Source organism: Mus caroli, chromosome 1, assembly GCF_900094665.2.
Source record: "Mus caroli chromosome 1, CAROLI_EIJ_v1.1, whole genome shotgun sequence".
Classification (NCBI taxonomy): Eukaryota; Metazoa; Chordata; class Mammalia; order Rodentia; family Muridae; genus Mus; species Mus caroli.
Window position 1 is genome coordinate 126,050,873 of NC_034570.1, and position 19,263 is coordinate 126,070,135.

A 19,263-nucleotide genomic window follows, 5' to 3' on the forward strand; every position below is an offset into this window, starting at 1 on the left:
ATGTAAAAGCAGAAGTAGCCGGAGAAGATCAGGAGAGCCAGTAGATATGTTTTGTAATTTTAAGATTTAATGTGCATAAATGGTTTGCCTACATGTATACATGAGCACCATGTATGTGCCTGGTGCCCAAGATCGTTAGCTTCTATTCTAGCTACCTTAAGTTCATCTGCTGTAGTAGTTCTGGGTCCAGATTTGGTGGGGAACCATTCCTGCCCTGACAGTCTGATGACTACACACTACAAAAGCTAGACAAAATAGATCTACATTGATCATTTTAACAACTATTTCTAGAGTGCCCTCAACATTTTCTATCAAGTCTGCACTCTGTCCACCATATTTAAACGTCAGGTACAGATCAAGAAGCTATGACACGAAGAAAACACTATGTAAAACGAAGAAGCTGCCCTCTTGACTACACTTTACTATCCCTAAGAACCAAATGCCGTGCAAAGGAAAACTGGATAATCCAATTAGTCATTCATGTATACTGGAACAAGAAACATCTTTCCCTTCTCAGCCACAAGGCAAAAAGTCAAAATCAACGAAAAGCAAACGTCCTAAGAACCGCAGCACTAATGAACGACCATGGTGAGTCAGAGGAGAGGAGATGGCTGTGGCGTCTTCTTTGAGAAGGGTCTTTGCAGTTTCCCCTACTGCGACCCATTTCTGGTGGCTCAGTCAATCCACAAGTTCCTTTTCCTTGGAGTGAAGGAAGCAACCGCCTCATGGTGACAGGCCCAGTTAGGACCCTGTGGTTATCCGGGATGGGAAAGTCCTCCCTATGGTGAAGCGGAGCCTGATTCTTCAGAAACCGACCTAGAGACCTCTGAAACCCCGTGGGTCTCCGGAGTGTGGCAGGAACGCAGCCTAGCGCCTGCCATACCGCGTGGGGACGGCCAGCCTCGGGTCCTTCTGGCCTCCAGCTTACTGTCACACGCGGCACTCCCCATCCACCCGTCTACCCACTTTCCGCTCTCTTTTTCTGAGGCTCTCAGGTACGCAGGACTTCTCGGCTCGGCCTCCTAACGTGACGTAACCCAGGAGAGGCCCGCACCTCCCGCGGCGTGACGTCATCACGTCGCGCGGTCGCGGAGCTCGGAGCCTGGAGTTTACCACGGAGACTGCTCCGCAGCGGCTGGTCCGGGCGGCGGCGGCGGTGGCGGCGGCGCTCCGGCTGCTCAGCCGCCTAGGAGCCCGGCGCCCAGCACCTCCGCTCGGACGGCCCAGGAGCCCTGGTGAGTGAGCGCGGCCCTGACACACGGCCTTTCCCTTCTGCCCTCAACCGGGGGCGCGGCCTTCCCCCAGCCCGGGTACCCCCCACCCCCCGTAGCCCTGGTCGGTAGGAGATGCGCTGGGGCGCTGCAGGCATAGCACTGCCTTCTCGGCTTCTCCGGAGCAGCTGCCGCCTGCCCCGGGAGAAGGTTTAACCTGGAAGGAAAGAATTCAGCCGAGAAACAGTTAAGGGGACCTTTATTTAGCAAAGCTACACACTCCAAAGATTGGAGTGGGCTTCCTCCGAAGGTAGGTAGGAGTAGCGCATTGGGGTTTTAAAGAAGTTTCTTAAGAATATTAGTGAGGTGTAAGGTATATTCATGCATGAAGGTAAGATAATTCCCTTTCCCTCCCAAATTATAGTGGTCTTCACCTCCTCTTGTAAGGCATTTACCCCCAGCAGTCTTGAAAAAAAAGCAAGGTATGGGGTGGGAGATTTGGAAACTGCAACACATTGTAATGAAGCCAGTGTCTTTTGAGAATGCAGACCCTTTAACGCGGTTTTGGCAATTTGTAAAGTATCGTTTGCCTTGGTTTCTGATACAGTGGAACATCCCAAGTACAGCTTTACTGATTTTGACCATGGGGAGACTTAGTGCAGTCCTTGCTTAACCGGGAGACACACACAGCTACCAAGATACTGTTGCAGTTTCCATGATTACCGCATATCTAACTCCTTGCCTACCTAGGTCTTTCTAATACTTGATGGTAAACTTGGTGTTCTTAGGGGAGAACGCCTCTCTCTCTCTCTCTCTCTCTCTCTCTCTCTCTCTCTCGTTGCCTTTTTTTCTTCCTTCTAGAATGATTAAGAATGGAACCCCTCTATTCACATATTAGCTGTTCTAGAATGTGTCGGTTTTAAATGGTGAATATATGGTCAGGCTTTGTGCTAGGAGGAAAGTTGCTGCCCTGAGGTTACTGTCATTTATGACACAAATCTTAAAATTTAATCACAGGCTGGGCCCTCTGCTAGAACACTGAGAATTCAGCTAATCCCCAGTTTCTTGCATCTCACGTTTGAAACTATGTTAGCTTAAGCAAACCTTTTAAAAACAAAAAACATTTACTTTAGCAAGTTGTCTCAGTTTTTGGTTAAATACATGTTGCAGAGTTGGGGGGGGGGTGTCCAGATCCTTTTGAGGGAGCTACTAAACAAAAGATGACAATGTAGAGTCTCAGTTTTAATCTTATGAAATTAGGATTGTAGACTTTGGATGAATAGTTTCTTTTTTCTTTGGTTCATTTTAGAAAGTTTTGCATCCTCAAATAAAAGACAGTTTTCATAAGCACCTTCATTGCATCCCCTAGAAAGTGTTCTGAGGAGGAAAATCTCAGGGAGAATATGAGACAGGTGGATCTCTGTGAGTTCAAGGCTAGCCCAGTCTACAGAGTAAGATCCAGGATAGCCGGGGCTATCCAGAGGAACCTTGTCTCAAAAAAAAAACAAAAAACAAAAAAAATCAAACAAACAAAAACCCAAAAAAACCTACCATAGATACCAAAATCTGAGTGTGCCGGTCCTCTTTGTTTACTTTGTTTCTTTGAAACAAAAGTCTCTTTATGGAGCCCTGGCTGGCCTGGAGCTCATTATGTAGACCAGGGTAAGCTCCAACTTGCAGCAATCTACCTCTGTCTCCTGAATGCTTGGCTTGCAGGGGATATACCACCACACCTGGCTCTGAAGTCATGTAGAGTTAAATGCATAGTATTTGCATATACTCTTGCACACCCTATCAAGACAAGTTCTGGATTACTTATCACATCTAAAACAGTACACTTATTTACTGTATTGTGTTGGCTAGTTTTATGTCTGTGACAAAAGGATTAGGTCATCTGAGAGGAGGAAGCCTTGATTAAGTTAATGCCTACAGAAGATTGGGCTGCAAGCAGTTAAGCTGGTAGGGCATTCTTTAAATTAGTGATTGGTCAGGAGGGGCTTCTCTCACTGTGCCATTCATGGACTGCAAGCCTCAGTAAGAAAATAGACTGAGCTAGCTGATTGGTGGTGATGCACACCTTTAGCCCCAGTTCTTGGAAGGCAAAGGGAATCAGATCTCTGTTCCAAGCCAGCCTGGTCTACAGAGTGAGTTCCAGGTCAGCCAGGACTACACAGAGAAACCATGTCTCAAAAAGAAAAAAAACCAAAACAAAGAAAGTAGAAAGGAAGGAAGAAAGAAAGAAAGAAAAGGAAATTGAGCAAGCAAGCAAGCAAGAAGGCCAGAGAGAGGGAGAGAGAGAGAGAGAGAGAGAGGAGAGAAGGAAATTGAGCAAGCCATGAGGAGCAAGTCAGTAAGCTACCCTGACTCTGTAGCATCATCCCTACTTTACCTCCTGGAATGTTAGTTCCCATCTCTGTTCCAGTCACTAGACTGTGACTCAGGATATGTAAGACAAATAACCCTTTCCTCCCAGGTTGCATTTTGGTCACAATGTTTTATCACAGCGTAGTAGCGCTAAGATAGTATTCACTAGGGAAAATGATAAAAATCTGTACATGTTCAAAATCAGTTCTTTAGTTTTTAATATTTTGCTCCTTACTTGGTTGAATCCAAAGATATAGAATGTTAAGTTTGGAGAAAGAACCTTTACTGGAGTCGGTGTTGGCCAGATTGTGGTGGTGCCAGGGTCAAAAGTGCTCGGTATTTGTGGAAGTTGTGGTTAAGGAACCCTTTTAGTTCCTGAATTTGTAGAACTAATTGTGTGTTTGGTTTCCCACTTCTTCATTATGATCTTTTTCCCTTGTAGCCGCATTGTCCAAGGACTCCTTTGTTCTTTTTCCTTAGTGCTTGATGGGCGGCATTATGGCCCCTAAAGACATAATGACAAACACTCACGCTAAGTCCATCCTCAACTCAATGAACTCCCTCAGGAAGAGCAATACCCTCTGTGATGTGACCTTGAGAGTGGAGCAGAAAGACTTCCCTGCGCATCGGATTGTGCTGGCTGCCTGCAGTGATTATTTCTGTGCCATGTTCACTAGTGAGGTAAATGCAAGTCACTGCTACTTAAGTGAAATTCACATTGTAACCCTGCAGTCCTCTTATTTCAAGGAACAAAATAGCATGTGTTGGTGATTCAGCTATGGCATTTGTCAGCCAATTGGTCACCATGGTTAATCTTGCTGTCACTGTCATGTGTGTCTTCTGAAGGGGCTGCTCAATCAATGGGGATTTTTTCCAACACACAGTCAAAAGTCAAAAGTATTGTGGGGGTGGGGGGTCTTCCCTGTTAGATAGAACTTCCAAACAAATGCTTAGTAAATAAAATAAACATTTGAAACCAGATATAGTTGCTCACACTTAACAGTCCTGACTGTGGGAAGAGCACCATAAATTTGAGGCCAGTCTGGGCTACAAAATAACACCCATCTGAAACCACTCAACAAGGGAAAAAAAAAGTCTGGTAAACCAGTGAATCTGTATAATGTGTTAGTCAAATAGGTAAGCTCTGAATAAGACATGTGATGGCTTTCTCCTTCAGATCATCAATAATTGCCGGGCGGGGGTGGCGCACGCCTTTAATCCCAGCACTTGGGAGGCAGAGGCAGGCAGATTTCTGAGTTCGAGACCAGCCTGGTCTACAGAGTGAGTTCCAGGACAGCCAGGGCTACACAGAGAAACCTGTCTCGAAAAACAAAAAGAACAACAAAAAAAAAGAATTTTAGGGACTGGAGAGATGGCTCAGAGGTTAAGAGCACTGACTGACTGCTCTTCCAAAGGTCCTGAGTTCAGTTCCCAGCAACCACATGGTGGCTCACAGCCATCTGTAATGGGATCTGATGCCCTCTTCTGGTGTGTCTGAAGCAACAGGGTACTTATATACATAAAATAAATAAATATATCTTTAAAAGGAAAAAAAAGATCATCAATAGTTGTAGAAAATGAGTATGCTACTGATACAGATTTCAGGGTGACTTTCAATGAGGGGCAGGGGATTTAATGAATGACTGTGTGGTGTGAACTTAGTCTGGTGAGAGAGCACATGGCTGTAATGCCAGCACTGGGGAAGTGGAGTTCAAGGCTGGCCTCCTGGTGAGACCCTGTCTCACCCAAACAAGGGTAGGGGATGTAGCTCAGTTGGTCTGATGATTACCTAATATACACAAAGCCACAAGATTAAGACCATCCTTGCCTACATACAGAGTTTTAGGCTATTTGGAACTATGTGAGATGTTTTCTTCAAAACCAAAATTACTTTGAGAGAGAGAGAGAGAGAGAGAGAGAGAGAGAGAGAGAGAGAGAGAGAATGAATGTGTAAGTGTCAGCAAGCTGGTTCAGTAAGTAAAGATACTTTCCATCCAACCTCACAGACCAGATTCCAGTCCCTGAGACCCACGTGGGGTGTGTGTGTGTGTGTGTGTATACGTACAAATGTGCTTGAGTGTATGTACGCCTTTGTCTGTCTTTTTTTCTTTTTTTTTCTTCTCAAGACAGAGTTTGTCTATGTAGTCTTAGCTGTCCTGAAACTTGCCCTATAGACCAGACTAGCTTTGAACCCACAGGTCCACCTGCCTCTGCCTCCCAGGTGCTAGGATTAAAGGGATACACCACCATCTTCTGGCTTAAAAGTTTCTAAAAAGTAAAAATAAGAATATTTAAACTAGTCTTTAATAAGTGTTTTAAGTTGAGGTATATGAATAATTATTACATATTTAAACTTAGACATATATCTGAATTATTTCATTTTGCTGGCTTTTTGTTTGTGTGTGCCTCCATGAATTTTATGGGCATCATGGATGAGCGGGTGCCCTTGGAGTCCAAAGGGCATCAGATGCCCCAGAGCTAGAGTTGCAGTGGTTGAGAGCCACCTGACATGGCTGCTGCAAGTGCTTTAACAGTCTCTCCAAGCCTCTGGTGTGGGGATGTGTACATCTGGTTTTGCTTTTTTGTTTGTTTGTTTTGGTTTTTCAAGACAGGGTTTCTCTGTGTAGCCCTGGCTGGCCTGGAACTCACTCTGTAAACCAGGCCTGCCTCTGCCTCCCAAGTGCTGGGATTAAAGGCATGAGCCACCACTGCCCGGCGTGTGCGTCTGTTTTTGAGGAATGTTTTGAGGATGCCTAAATTGGCCCTAAATTCTCCATCTTTCTGCCTCAGCCTCATCAAGTATGGAGATTATGGGCGTGTATCATCCTGCCTTGTTATGATAAGACTCTTTAAAAAGTATCTCTAACCACCAGTGTTTTCTTTAGTTAATACCCATCACCATGGGGCTAGAGAGATGGCTCAATGGTCAAGAGCACACTGGCTGTTCATCCAGAGGATCCAGGTTCAATTCCCAGTATCCACATTATGGGTCTAACTCTAGTTCCAGGAGATTTGACACCCTCACACAGAGATACCTGCAGACAAAACACCAATGTACATAAGGTAAAAATTTACAAAAAAAAAAAAAAAAAGTACCTGTCAGTGTAATGAGGTAGTTGCTAGACCCAGATAAAAAGGGAAACAGGATAATAACAGCTATACCTATGGGCCCACTTAAACTGCCGTGTTTGTCAGTTACCCTAGGGGTAAATATTGCCATTTCATTTTTCTGATGAAGGGTCTCAACAAATGCCTTTCAAGGTCACATCACTTGAGAATACTACATAGAGGTAGGCTTTGCCTCTACAGCATGTGGCTGTAAAAAATGATTCTTAACTGCCATTTTCAGTCATAAGGCTGGTAGGAGAAATAGAAAGCAGTCAGGCCGTTGCAGCAAATCCTGGCTAATTTAAAAACCATCTTGAATAACACAACAGCACAGATCTCTAGCTTGTAGTGTTCTTCATGATGTCTGCCCCCAAAACATTAGCATTTAGCTGGGTAGGGAGTGTTAACCAGAAGTGCTGAGCATGAAATGGCCTAAGCCTGCCAACTGCTACTACAGTCCTGCTGAAACAGGACGTGTCCTGCTTGCTGTTGTCTTGAGAACATCTGCCTGCACTGTTTTTTTAACATTGAGAGATTTCTGGAATCTTGGTGGGGAGAAAAAAAAACTCATTTCTTTTCATACATGATTCTTCTTTCTTTGTCTCTTTCTCCTTCTTTTCTTTTCTTTTTTCCTTCCTTTCTTCCTACCTGTTTTTCCCTCTTCTTTTTAAACAGGGCTTTTCTGTGCCTGTCCTAGAACTCCTTCTGTAGACCAGGCTAGCCTTGAACTTGAAGATCCACCTGCCTCTGCCTCCAGAATACTGGAATTAAAGGTGTGTACCACCAACGCCTGGCTAGGGATTGATTTGTTGTTGTTTGTTCTTTTGTTTTTTGTTGTTGTTGTTGTTTTTGTTTTCAGAAACAAGGTTTCTCTGTATAACAGAGCCCCGGATGTCCTGGACTTGATTTGTAGACCAGGCTGGCCTCGAGTTCTGTCTTTGTCCTAGTCTCTCCGTCTCCCTATGTGCAGGAAATAAAGAGGGATTGATTTTATTTATTTTTTTTGTTTGTTTTGTTTTTCGAGACAGGGCTTCTCTGTGTAGCCCCGGCTGTCCTGGAACTCACTTTGTAGACCAGGCTGGCCACCTGCCTCTGCCTCCCGAGGCTGGTATCAAAGGCGTGGGCCACCACGCCCGGCTTGGGATTGATTTTTTTTAAGGAATGTTTTTTGTTGTTGTTGTTACTCTTTGGGCTGATGGAGGAATCAAGTGTGACAAAACCATTTAGTTAATAGTGGAAGTACACGAAAGTGTTGTAACAAGAGTGTGTGTGTGAGCACACGTGGGCATGAGTGTGCTAACCCATGTGAAAGTGTGGTGAGCCCAGAGCTTGACATCACGTCTTCCTTAACTGCTTCTCCACCTCTCCACCTTACAGTGTGAGACAAGGTTTCTCACTGAACCCCGAGTTTGCATGAGAGTCATGGGATCTACATGTCTCTGCCCTAGGGCTCTGAGGTTTTGCTATTACATTTGCTTTTGATCTCGTTTTTGATATACGATGTCACTGCATAGCTTAGAGCAGCTCTCGATCACTGCTTGCCTCTTGCCCCTCCCCCAAGCTCATGCAGCATAAACAGGAGCCGTTTACAATGATCTTCATGTTCTTCTTCTATCCAGATGTAGTCTGAGGGCGGATGAGAGGAATGTGGTGATGTTGGAGGAGGTTGTAGCTATAAATCTCAGAGTTCATTCTCCTGAAATTTCATTGACTATTTCTATTTTAGCCATACATGGTGGCAAATGCCTATAATGCCAGCCCTCACCCCAGTCTGGGGTGAGAGGGGTGGCTATAAGTTCAAAGACACCTTAGGCTACAACCTGAAAACCAGGCCAGCCACATAGCATATAGAGTGGTATGTAGGAGAGGAAAGAAGAGAAGAGGATAATGTTTTATCATAAAGGCACATGGACACTAGTGTTCATGAAACTTTTGTATTCTGTTCTTTAAGGCATCTAGGTTGGTTTTAATATGGAATCAGGTTAACTCTCTAGAAATTTTGATATTCCATTGTTCACTCCTAGGGATACAGCCATCTGCCCATTTTATTTGAAAATTTACAATACATGTCATATTTTCCAGATACAAATCAAATAAAATAGATTATAATTTAAATTTTTTTATAAAATTATTTTATGCTTATAAATGTTTTGCCTGCATGTATGTGAGCCTGGTGTCTGTGGAGGTCAGAAAATGGCTTGACCTCCTGGAAATGGTGGTATGATTGTTTGCTGCAATGGGTGATGGGAATTGCACACAGGTCCTCTGAAAGAGCAACTAGGACCCTTTTTGTTTGGTTTCTCTGTGTAGCCCTGGCTGTCCTGGAACTCACTCTGTAGACCAGGCTGGCCTGGAACTCAAGAGATCTACTGCCTCTGCCTCCCGAGGGATGGGACTAAAGGTGAGCACCACCACTGCACAGTGAGCAGCCAGTACTCTTAACCACTGAGCCATCTCTCCTGCCTCAGATTGTTGTTTTAAAAGATGTGTATTTAATTAGTACCAGCATCCCTTTAAGCTCTTAGACTTGGGTTCTGTTTTTACCTTGTGGAATTAAAAGTCCATCCTTTTCCTACCTCATGAATTTTCAGCTTTCAGAGAAGGGGAAGCCATATGTTGACATTCAAGGTTTAACTGCTTCTACCATGGAAATCCTGTTGGACTTCGTGTACACGGAAACAGTACATGTGACAGTGGAGAATGTTCAAGAACTGCTCCCTGCAGCCTGTCTTCTCCAGCTGAAAGGTACAGACAGTAAAAGGTGCCCTGGTTCATGACACTTTAGCCCTGGAAGTGTTTTCATTGAAGTAAAATTAATCAAGAGACTTTGAGAGATCAGTCTGGAAGCATGACATTTGAATCTTTGAGCATGGAAGATTAGCTAGAGTCAAGAGCAATGCAAAAGAATCTCACCACATAAGAGTATTTGGGTCTTGTAAAAGAAAACATTTAAACTTTATCCATTTTTGAAAATATGGAAGAGCCAGATACGGTGGCTAACACCAATAATCCCAACACTTAAGAAGCTGACACAGGAGGACGTTAAGTTTCAAGCCAATTTAGTATATAAAATGAGACTACATCTTAAAATGAAGCAAAGGGGCTGAAGAGCAGGCTCAGTAGTTGAGACCATGGACTGTTCTCCAGAAGCATCGATGTTTGACTCCCAGCACCCAGTGGTGGCTCACAACTTTGTAACTCCACTGCTAGGGAACCTAATGCCCTCTCTGGGAACACAGCACACAGATACACGTTTCCAAAGCACCCATACCATAAACTAAACTGAACCAATCAAAGCAGAATAGAAAATACAGGTATTTCCTTAATACATACATGTATACATACATAGTAAAAATTGTCAAGAAACTGATAATATTCATTGTCTAGATAGATTCTGTTTATTTACTGTCATATGATATTTGTGCATGTAGAGGCTAAGAGGACTTTTTAAAATAAACCTTTTTGTCTGAATCACGTAAGATATCTTTTTAAGAAAATTTATTTCTGTTTACTTTTATTATTTATTATTTTTATGTGTATATTATTCTCAAGTATATGACCTCTAATGGCCACAGAGATCAGAAGAGGGTGTTGGATCCCCCCAAACTGGAGTTACAGGCAGTTGTGGGCTGCATTCTGGGAGTTGGGAACTGAACCTAACTCTTATTCAAGAGTAATAGTGCTTTTAACTGTTGAGCCATCTCTCCAGTCCCCTAGGGTTGGTTTGGTTGTTTGGTTGGTTTGGTTTGGGTTTTGTTTCTTTTTTTGGTTTTTTTTTTTTTTTTTTTTTGAGACAGGGTTTCTCTGTGTAGCCCTGGCTGACCTGGAACTCACTTTGTAGACCAGACTGACCTTGAACTCAGAAATCCGCCTACCTCTGCTTCCCAAGTGCTGGGATTAAAGGCGTGCGCCACCATGCCTGGCTCCCCTAGTTTGTTTTTGTATTTGGTTTTTGAAACATGGTCTCATTATTTAACTGGCTATCTGGGAACTGCTGGTTAGGTTGTCCTCTAACTCAAGGATATCATCTGCTTCTGCCTCTGAAATGCTGGAATTAGAGGTATATATCCACATGGCTGCCTTAAAATATCTTTTGAAAATAAAACTTATACTAGGCAGTGGTGGTGCATGCGTTTAATTAATTCCAGCACTCAGGAGACAGAGTCCGGTAGATCTCTGTGAATTGGAGACCTGCCTGCTCTTCAGAACTGGTTCTAGGACAACCAGGGCTTCACAAAGAAACCCTGTCTCAAAAACAAAACAAACAAAAAAAAACCAAGACAAACAAAAAATAATAAAATTAAAATTACCTTATACTTGAGAAGGAGAAATAGCATGGACTTAAAAAAAAAGTAAATAAAATAGATTTTAAATTGATGAATAGCAGTTAAAATATAATTTTCACTGCATTAGAGATGGTCTCCCTTCCAGTTTCTAATGTGTGTATTTGTGTGTATGTGTGTTCATATTTGTGTACTTTTTGTTTTGGCCTACACTGTAAAGATAAGGCTAACCCTGAATTGTATCCCAGTTGGGTTGGACCTAACTCTGTCTTAATGCCTCCACCTCCTGAGTACTAGGATTACAGTTGTCGACCATTATAACTAGCCAGTCTCTCTCTTCAACCTCCTATTTTGTATATCTACATAATTAAAACATTTTTACTGTTGTTGTTTTGTTTTAGATGAGAGTATCACTGTGTAGTCTAAACTGGCCTTGCGTGTGTAATCCTTTGTAGCCTCCTGACTGCTGGGATTACAGGCACAGACACTCATTCTCTACCTGTCATACAAGACTGAAGTGAAGTGGAGCACACGAAGTGCGGACTTAGAAAATTAAGTCAAATTTATGCCGGGTGTTGTGGCACACACCTTTAATGCCAGCACTCCAGAGAGAGAGATGCAGGCAGATATTTGTTAGTTGAGACCATCTGGTCCACACCATGAGCTCTAGGCCAGCTAGGGCTACACAGTAAGACTCTGCCTCACAAACCAAACCAAACCAAACGAGAACTGGGTTCATGCACTGGACCTTTCCTTTTTTCCAGTGCCAGGGATTGAACCCAGGGCCTTGTGCATACCGAGATGCTAGCGGAGCAATGCTGCTTTTCTGTTCAATCCAGGCTTTTATTCTGAATATCCCAGAGAATTATGGGATTGTTTTCCTTTACTTGAGTTTTAAAAGTAAGTTTGATATAGGGACTAGAGAGATGGTGCCATGGTTAAGAGTACTTGTCTTGCAGAGAACCTGGGTCAAGGTCCCAAAACTCATGATGCCTCACAGCTGCCTTTAACTCCAGTTCCAAGGCACAAGCATGACCTCGCTGGACACTGCATGCCAGGGTGCACTTACAGGCAGACCTACTACTTACACACAAAAATAAGTAAATCTTAAAAACTATCTAGAATGAAAAATAAAAACATAGTAAATGAGACAGGCAGTGGTGGCGCATTTAATCTCAGCACTTGGGAGGCAAAGGCAGGCAGATTTCTGAGTTCAAGGCCAACCTGGTCTACAGAGTGAGTTCCAGGATAGCCAGGGCTACACAGAGAAACCCTGTCTCGAAAAAACAAACAAACAAAAAAACCAAAACCATAGTAAATTAAGTTACTATTTGTAGATTGGTTCTAGCAGCGGAAGAGTTTGCAGCAGTCTGATAGTTCCTGAAACTAGGTCCGACTAGCTACCCTCATTTTAAAGACGAGGCAGAAGCAAGTGAAAATGCTCATAGCCAGTGTTTGAATGCCTGAACCATAAATGTTCTAATGCAATGTTAAGGTGTAGAGCCAGGGTTCCTCTGATAACATGTAGAGAAGATGTTAAGATCCAAGAATGGAAGGCACTTTACACTTGGCTAAGTATCTTAGGTCTGCTCATTGCCTGTGTGTGTCCTAGGTGTGAAACAAGCCTGCTGTGAGTTCTTAGAAAGTCAGCTGGATCCATCTAATTGCCTGGGTATCAGGGATTTTGCTGAAACTCACAATTGCGTTGACCTGATGCAAGCAGCTGAGGTGTTTAGCCAGAAGCATTTTCCTGAAGTGGTGCAGCACGAGGAGTTCATTCTTCTGAGTCAAGGAGAGGTGGAGAAGCTAATCAAGTGCGACGAGATTCAGGTACAGGGTTGCCTTGGTGTTACGGTTTCTGTACATTACAGAGCAGGATGGAGTGACTGTCCATATTATGGCTTCATAATCAAATACATGTATTGATGCCAAAAGTTTTAATTTATTTGCATGTCTATGGAGAAGAAAATCTGCCCTGTCCTTCATCAAATATATGAATTCCAGCGGTAAATAGTTAAATAAGCAGAAATTGGAAAGAAGGTAAATTTTCTATGCAATCCTGTTAGGCACTGGCTGTGTAGTAGTGTTTGTGGTCTAGGTTTGTAGTTAGGCTGAAGTTGGGGATGAGGAATCCAGCAGAGGTCTCAGACATCTTTGAAGCCTGTACTTTAATCTCCAGTGCACTAGCTCTTTTTTTTTGTTTGTTTTTTTGAGACAGGGTTTCTCTGTGTAGCCCTGGCTGTCCTGGAATTCACTCTGTAGACCAGGCTGGCCTCGACCTCAGAAATTCGACTGCCCCTGCCTCCTGAGTGCTGGGATTAAAGGCGTGCGCCAACACGCCCGGCTGAGTTTGGAATTGTTAAGTCTTGGGCATGGTAGGCAAGTACTGTGTCACTGAACCACCCTGGAGTCAGCTCTACAGTATCTGTTCTGTGGCATTGACCTCATTTGATCCTCACATCCTGCAGTTATCAGAAACTGGCTCAGAGGTAAACCCTCACACCATTGTAGGTAGTAAGTAATAGAGCCAGGATTCAAGGCAAGCAGCTAGATGTGATGCCACACATCTGGATCCCAGCATATAGGAGACAGAGCTGTGAAGTTCAAAGCCATCCTATAGAAGAAACCCTGACTCAAAAAACCAACAAAAGAAAGGTAAAGGACAAATTTAAAAGCAGGGTATACTAGCTTATACCTGTATTTCCATCACATAGGCAGGATATTCAGTTTAAAACCTTCCTCTGCTACATATTGAGTACCAGACTAGCTTGGGCTGTATGAAACCCTTTCTCCAAACAACAACAACAAAAAGAAGAAGAAGAAGAAATACCCAGAAATAAATCAGGCCATGAATTCCCAAGGCTGTCCTGGAACTCACTTTGTAGACCAGGCTGGCCTCAGAAATCTGCCTGCCTCTGCCTCCCAAGTGCTGGGATTAAAGGCGTGTGCCACCTTGCCCGGCTTCTCTGAAATTTTAACTTTCTTGTTTTTAGACAAAAGAAAAGAGTATTATTTTTTTTTTTTAGATTTTTCAAGACTGGGTTTCTCTGTGTAGCCCTGACCATCCTGGAACTCTGTAGACCAGGCTGGCCTTGAACTACACAGATGCCTCTGCCTCCCCAGTGCCACCATCACCAGGCAAGAAAAATTATCTTTACAATAAATATCCTGCATCCTCCCCATCCCCTGTCTGTAAGATGGATCACTTTGACCTCCCACATATTTCTCCTGACTGTCACAATTGGAGTCTAGCCTGTTGTGCAAAGAAGACTAGAACTGATCTTGCAGCTCTTGGCCCTTCTAAGTGTTCCACCCATGGTCACCACAGCAGTGTTTGCAAACATCTCTTTATTACTGTCTTACTGGAAGCATTCAAGTGATATCAAGTTGCTCTCACTGTGATGCCTTCAGCAGCCTGGTGCTTACCTAAAATCTGTCACCATTCACCCTTCTTCCTGCCAGGCTGGACAGCTAAAATGTCCCCATGTGCCAGTTCTCTCTGTTCTAGGTCAGTTCTGACCTCTAGAAAATTCTTTCAAGATGGACTAAATTTCCTTGTCTGATCTGATAGCCACTAGGCACATTGCTGTTGGGTATGGAACATAGCTAGTGCTGCTAAGAAGCTGAGCTCTGATTTTGGTAAATGCCGCTGCGGTAACACATAGTGCAGCTCTAGAGCCTTGGTGCACTCTTGCTTTTTCCTTTTTTTCTGATTTAGAGTGCTGTTGGGGATTTTGAGATAAGATCTTATTTTGTATCCCTGGCTGGCCCTGACCTCACTATGTAGGCGGTCCTCCTGCTTCGAGCCTCCAAGTGCTGGAATTTTCAGCATATGCTGCCACTTCTGACTCTTTGAGTACTCTCTCTTTATTCTTCCTGGTTATTTCCTAGTCGTCCATCAGATTCCAGCTTGCTACTTGAGGGAGACTTTTCCCGACTCACTAGAAATGAAGAAAGTTCCTATTGTTTCTGGCTCATGACTCTGCTACTTCCCTGTATAATTTTAATCACAACAAGATTGTAGTAATTGATAATTGGTACTTACAATCCCAGAACTTGGAAGGATAAGACAGGTGGATAAGATGAAGGCTGAGTCTGGCCTACAGGGACTGTACTTGATTTCTCATCATCAGTGAAGTTAGTACTTCACTTAGAAGAAGTTCAGTACATTTATAAAATGAAACATCATGCCCAAACATTTCTGCTTTCCAAAGTACCACAGTTCTTGGGGAAAGGTGTTCCAGGTCACAGTCAATGGTTCAAATGAAGCCTTGGGTTACATCTGCCTAGAGATTGCTGAGAGAACGTGGGTCCTGCACCTGCCTGACTGCCTTTGGAAAGTTCTAGGTCTTATTGTGCCTGTCACTTTTCTGGTGGCATAATACATACTTTAGAGAGTGTTTCTTACTTTATCTATCTATAATGTATAATCTAAGTTCTCCAAAGATCTGAATCCGTATGTCAAAACAGCACAGAATCGAACACATAGTAGTTGCTGAAATGCTGACTGAACATACTTTGAAAGCTGAAATGTTGTTATTCATGATGATAAAGTGAAGTTCTTGCTTCAGAGGCAACTACGAATAAAAATTATTTCAATTTTAATTAGGATAACAGATTTTCTCTCCCATGTTTACTAAAGTTGCAGAAATGACCAGACAAAAATTCAAGAATGGATGCAGTTCTGAAAGGAAGGCCAACATGTGACTCATCATTTATTAAACACTGTCTTTGTTCTTTTTTAAATTTAATTTTATTTATAAATCACTTTTTACACCCCATATCCCATTCCCCGCTCCTCCCCATCTACTCTCAACTGTTTCACATGCCACGCCTCCTCCCACCCCACCACTATCTTAGTTCTTTTTAAATTGCATATAATTCTTTTCCTGTATCTGAAAAGATTGTTTTCCCAGAACTTTCTTCATATTTCTGGGAGATGGGAAATAACAGTAATGGAGGACAATTAGCACAAAGGAGACTAAGCAAGGCTGCTTTGAGTTTGTGGGGAAGTAAAAGTCTGTGACGTGTGAATCTACATTTATAGGTGGATTCTGAAGAGCCAGTCTTTGAGGCTGTTATCAACTGGGTGAAGCATGCCAAGAAAGAGCGAGAAGAGTCTTTACCTGACCTCTTACAGTATGTTCGGATGCCCCTGCTGACCCCCAGGTACATTACAGATGTAATTGATGCTGAGGTAAGTCACGTAAGGTGCTTGGCATCCAGAAACTCCACTAACTCCACAGCCTACTTACTCAAAATAGCAGCTTTAATGCAGGCAGTGTCACCTGGTTCCCTTCAGCAGGAATGGTGGAATGATAAAGCTGGGAACATTCTAGGCATAAGAAATGTTTATTGCTTGGCAAGTCACATCTCTGTCACAAATGAAAATCCATAATTTTATTTAATTTTGCGCTGTGTTGTCTTTTTGTTTTATGTGCCTCTTATGTTTTATTAAAAACTGTGTACTGAAAAGCATTAAAAAAAACACACACAAAAAACAAAACTGTGTACTGACTGGGCAGTGGTGGCACACATCTTTAATCCCAGCACTTGGGAGGTAGAGGCAGGCAGATTTCTGAGTTCAAGGCCAGCCTGGTCTACAGAGTGAGTGCCAGGACAGCTGGACTACACAGAGAAACCCTGTCTCGGAAAAAAAACCAAAACGAAAACAAACATACAAAAAACTGTGTACTGGTCTCTCTTAAACATGAATTGTTATAAATTGCTCTGGACCAAAAAGAGACAAAAGTTGCTTTATTTGTCAGGCCTCATGGTTTTACTTGTAGTATGTCTGATTTACTTAGTTTGATGCAGTTGAGTTTTCTAGTGCTTTATAAGAGTGTTTCTCTAACTTAAGCTGCAACAATGTTTTGTAACTCATACACACACTCACACACACACATACACACAGTGTTGCATGGACTGTTGGCCTCCTTTGCTTTCTGTTTGCTGTGGTAAACACCATGACCACAAAGCAGCATGGGGAGGGCAGGGTTTATTTCTTGCATGTTAATAGTCTATCATCAAGGGAAGCAAGGGCAGGGGTTCAGAGCAGGAGCCTGGAGGCAGGAGCTGAAGCAGAGACCATATGAAGGAACACTGCTTACTGGCTTGCTTCCATTGGCTTGCTTAGCATGCTTTCTGATACAGCTAGGGCCTACCACCTGTTCAGGAGTGGTGCCTCCCACATCGGTCACTAATCAGAAATGCCTGTCCCCTCTCCCCCAATCCAATCCCAAGGAGGCAGGTGCACTTTGACAAGCACTCATCTATAACATTTAGGTGAAGCCCAGTAACGTTTTGGCCGGGATATGACCATTTTAAAAGTTAACCATAAAAATAGTTTCTTATTCACTTTACAAAATTTGTTTGGTCTGTTGTAGTAAGGGCCTGTAATCTCTTGGTAGAGGTAGGCAGGCATATCAAGAGTTCAAGGTCAGCCTAGGTTACATGAGACTCTGTCTCAAACAAGTAAACAAATATTGAGACACCCCCCCAAAAAAAATTAAAAAGAAAATCAGGTTAATTAATGTCACATCTCAAACTCATTTTCCCCTTCTTCCTTAAGACCTCTATTTGTTAGTTTTCTTGTTGCTGTGATAAAATACCCCACATTTAGGGCTTCACCTAAGTGTTATAGATGAGTGCTTGTCAAAGTGCACCTGCCTCCTTGGGATTGGATTGGGGGAGAGGGGACAGGCATTTCTGATTAGTGACCGATGTGGGAGGCACCACTCCTGAACAGGTGGTAGGCCCTAGCTGTATCAGAAAGCATGCTAAGCAAGCCAATGGAAGCAAGCCAGTAAGCAGTGTTCCTTCATATGGTCTCTGCTTCAGCTTCTGCCTCCAGGCTCCTGCTCTGAAGCAACTTAAGGAAGAAAGGTTTATCTTGGCTCACAATGAAAAGTTATAGTTCATCCTGAAGAAGGCATGGCAGAACAAAACCCCATGAAGCTGTGGGTCACACTGTACCACAGTCATGATGCAGAGAAGGAAAAGCTGGCACACAGCCGAATTTCTCCTTTTTGTTGAGCTCGGGTCCCTAACCAATGGTATGGTGTGCCTATATTAAGGGTAGGTCTTACCACTTGAGCTAAACCTTTCAGAAACCCCCTCAGGGACACAGCAGTTGGTGTGTTTCCCAAATCACTCAAGTTGACAGTGAGGCCCAATCTTCACTCCCTTCTGAACCAGTCTTTACGTTATGTTTTAGTACAGAGATCCGGAGCTAGAATCAGGAGGCTGGAATCCTAAATCAAACATTGTTGTGAAACCCTTAGGGAGATGACCTCAGATTTTTTTCCTTTGTGAAGCAGCAGTGACATTACTCACCTCACTCATGGTTGCGAATACTCATGCAGAAGCTTTAGAGATATCTATAGAACAGTGGTTGCTACTGTTATATGTTTTCTTTTCCAATGCATCCTGAAAACTTCTTGGAGTCAAACTAATAAACTAGAGCTTCATATGAGTTGACGATTCCAACAGGAAGCAGAGGGTACAGTTCTAAGGAAGGTTTTCTCTCTCCCTCTCACACACACACACACACACACACACACACACACACACACACACACACAGAGTTTACAAAGTTACATTTGGAGAAACAGTAAAAGACAGTGGAGACTACAAATCTGGAACAACCAAGCTGTCACCAGCACTCAGTCTAGCTGGGCTAAGAAGTGGGTATCAGCCTGAAGAGAAAGCCTTGAGAGGAGCCTGCCCTTCAGCAGAACTCATCCCAGCTAGGAGTCATATAGAAACCTTACTGGTGCGGTTTATAGGACCGTTTTTTCTGAACTAGAGAGCAAAGTACAGAGTGGAGGTAGATGCTAATACAAAGATCAATTTCCTGTGTAGGTGTGTGTGTATATGTGCACATATGCATGCACATGTAGGCCAGAGGTCAACCTTTTATGCTGTTCCTCAGACCATCCAGCTTGGTTTTTGAAATACAGTCTCTGACTAATTGGCCCAGAGTTTCAGATTGAGCTGGGGCATTACAAGTATAGGCTACCATGTCTAGCTTTTTATGTGGTTTCATCTGACAGGACTTGGGTCATCATGCTTACATGGCAAGGACTTTACCAAAGTGAGCCATCTAGAGCACCAGTATAGATGTGGGAGTTGGAGTAATGGTGAATACATGCCTATAACTCGGCACTTGGGAGATAGTGCAGAAACATCAGATGTTGAAAGTTATCCTAGCCGGGCGTGGTGGCGCACGCCTTTAATCCCAGCACTCGGGAGGCAGAGGCAGGTGGATTTCTGAGTTCGAGGCCAGCCTGGTCTAC

General features: G+C 43.3%; 1 protein-coding gene across 1 annotated transcript in view; it reads left to right on the forward strand.

Annotated features, from left to right (window-relative positions):
- The first annotated feature begins 1,094 nt into the window (after positions 1-1,094).
- Positions 1,095-19,263, forward strand: part of Klhl12 (kelch like family member 12) — a 34,494-nt gene continuing 16,325 nt past the window's right edge. Inside the window, exons 1-5 of the mRNA XM_021157584.1 lie at positions 1,095-1,235; positions 4,056-4,256; positions 9,275-9,428; positions 12,579-12,796; positions 16,014-16,163. Of these exons, the coding sequence (XP_021013243.1) occupies positions 4,062-4,256; positions 9,275-9,428; positions 12,579-12,796; positions 16,014-16,163 (717 nt within the window). The 5' untranslated portion in view covers positions 1,095-1,235; positions 4,056-4,061. The remainder of the gene's footprint in view (positions 1,236-4,055; positions 4,257-9,274; positions 9,429-12,578; positions 12,797-16,013; positions 16,164-19,263) is intronic.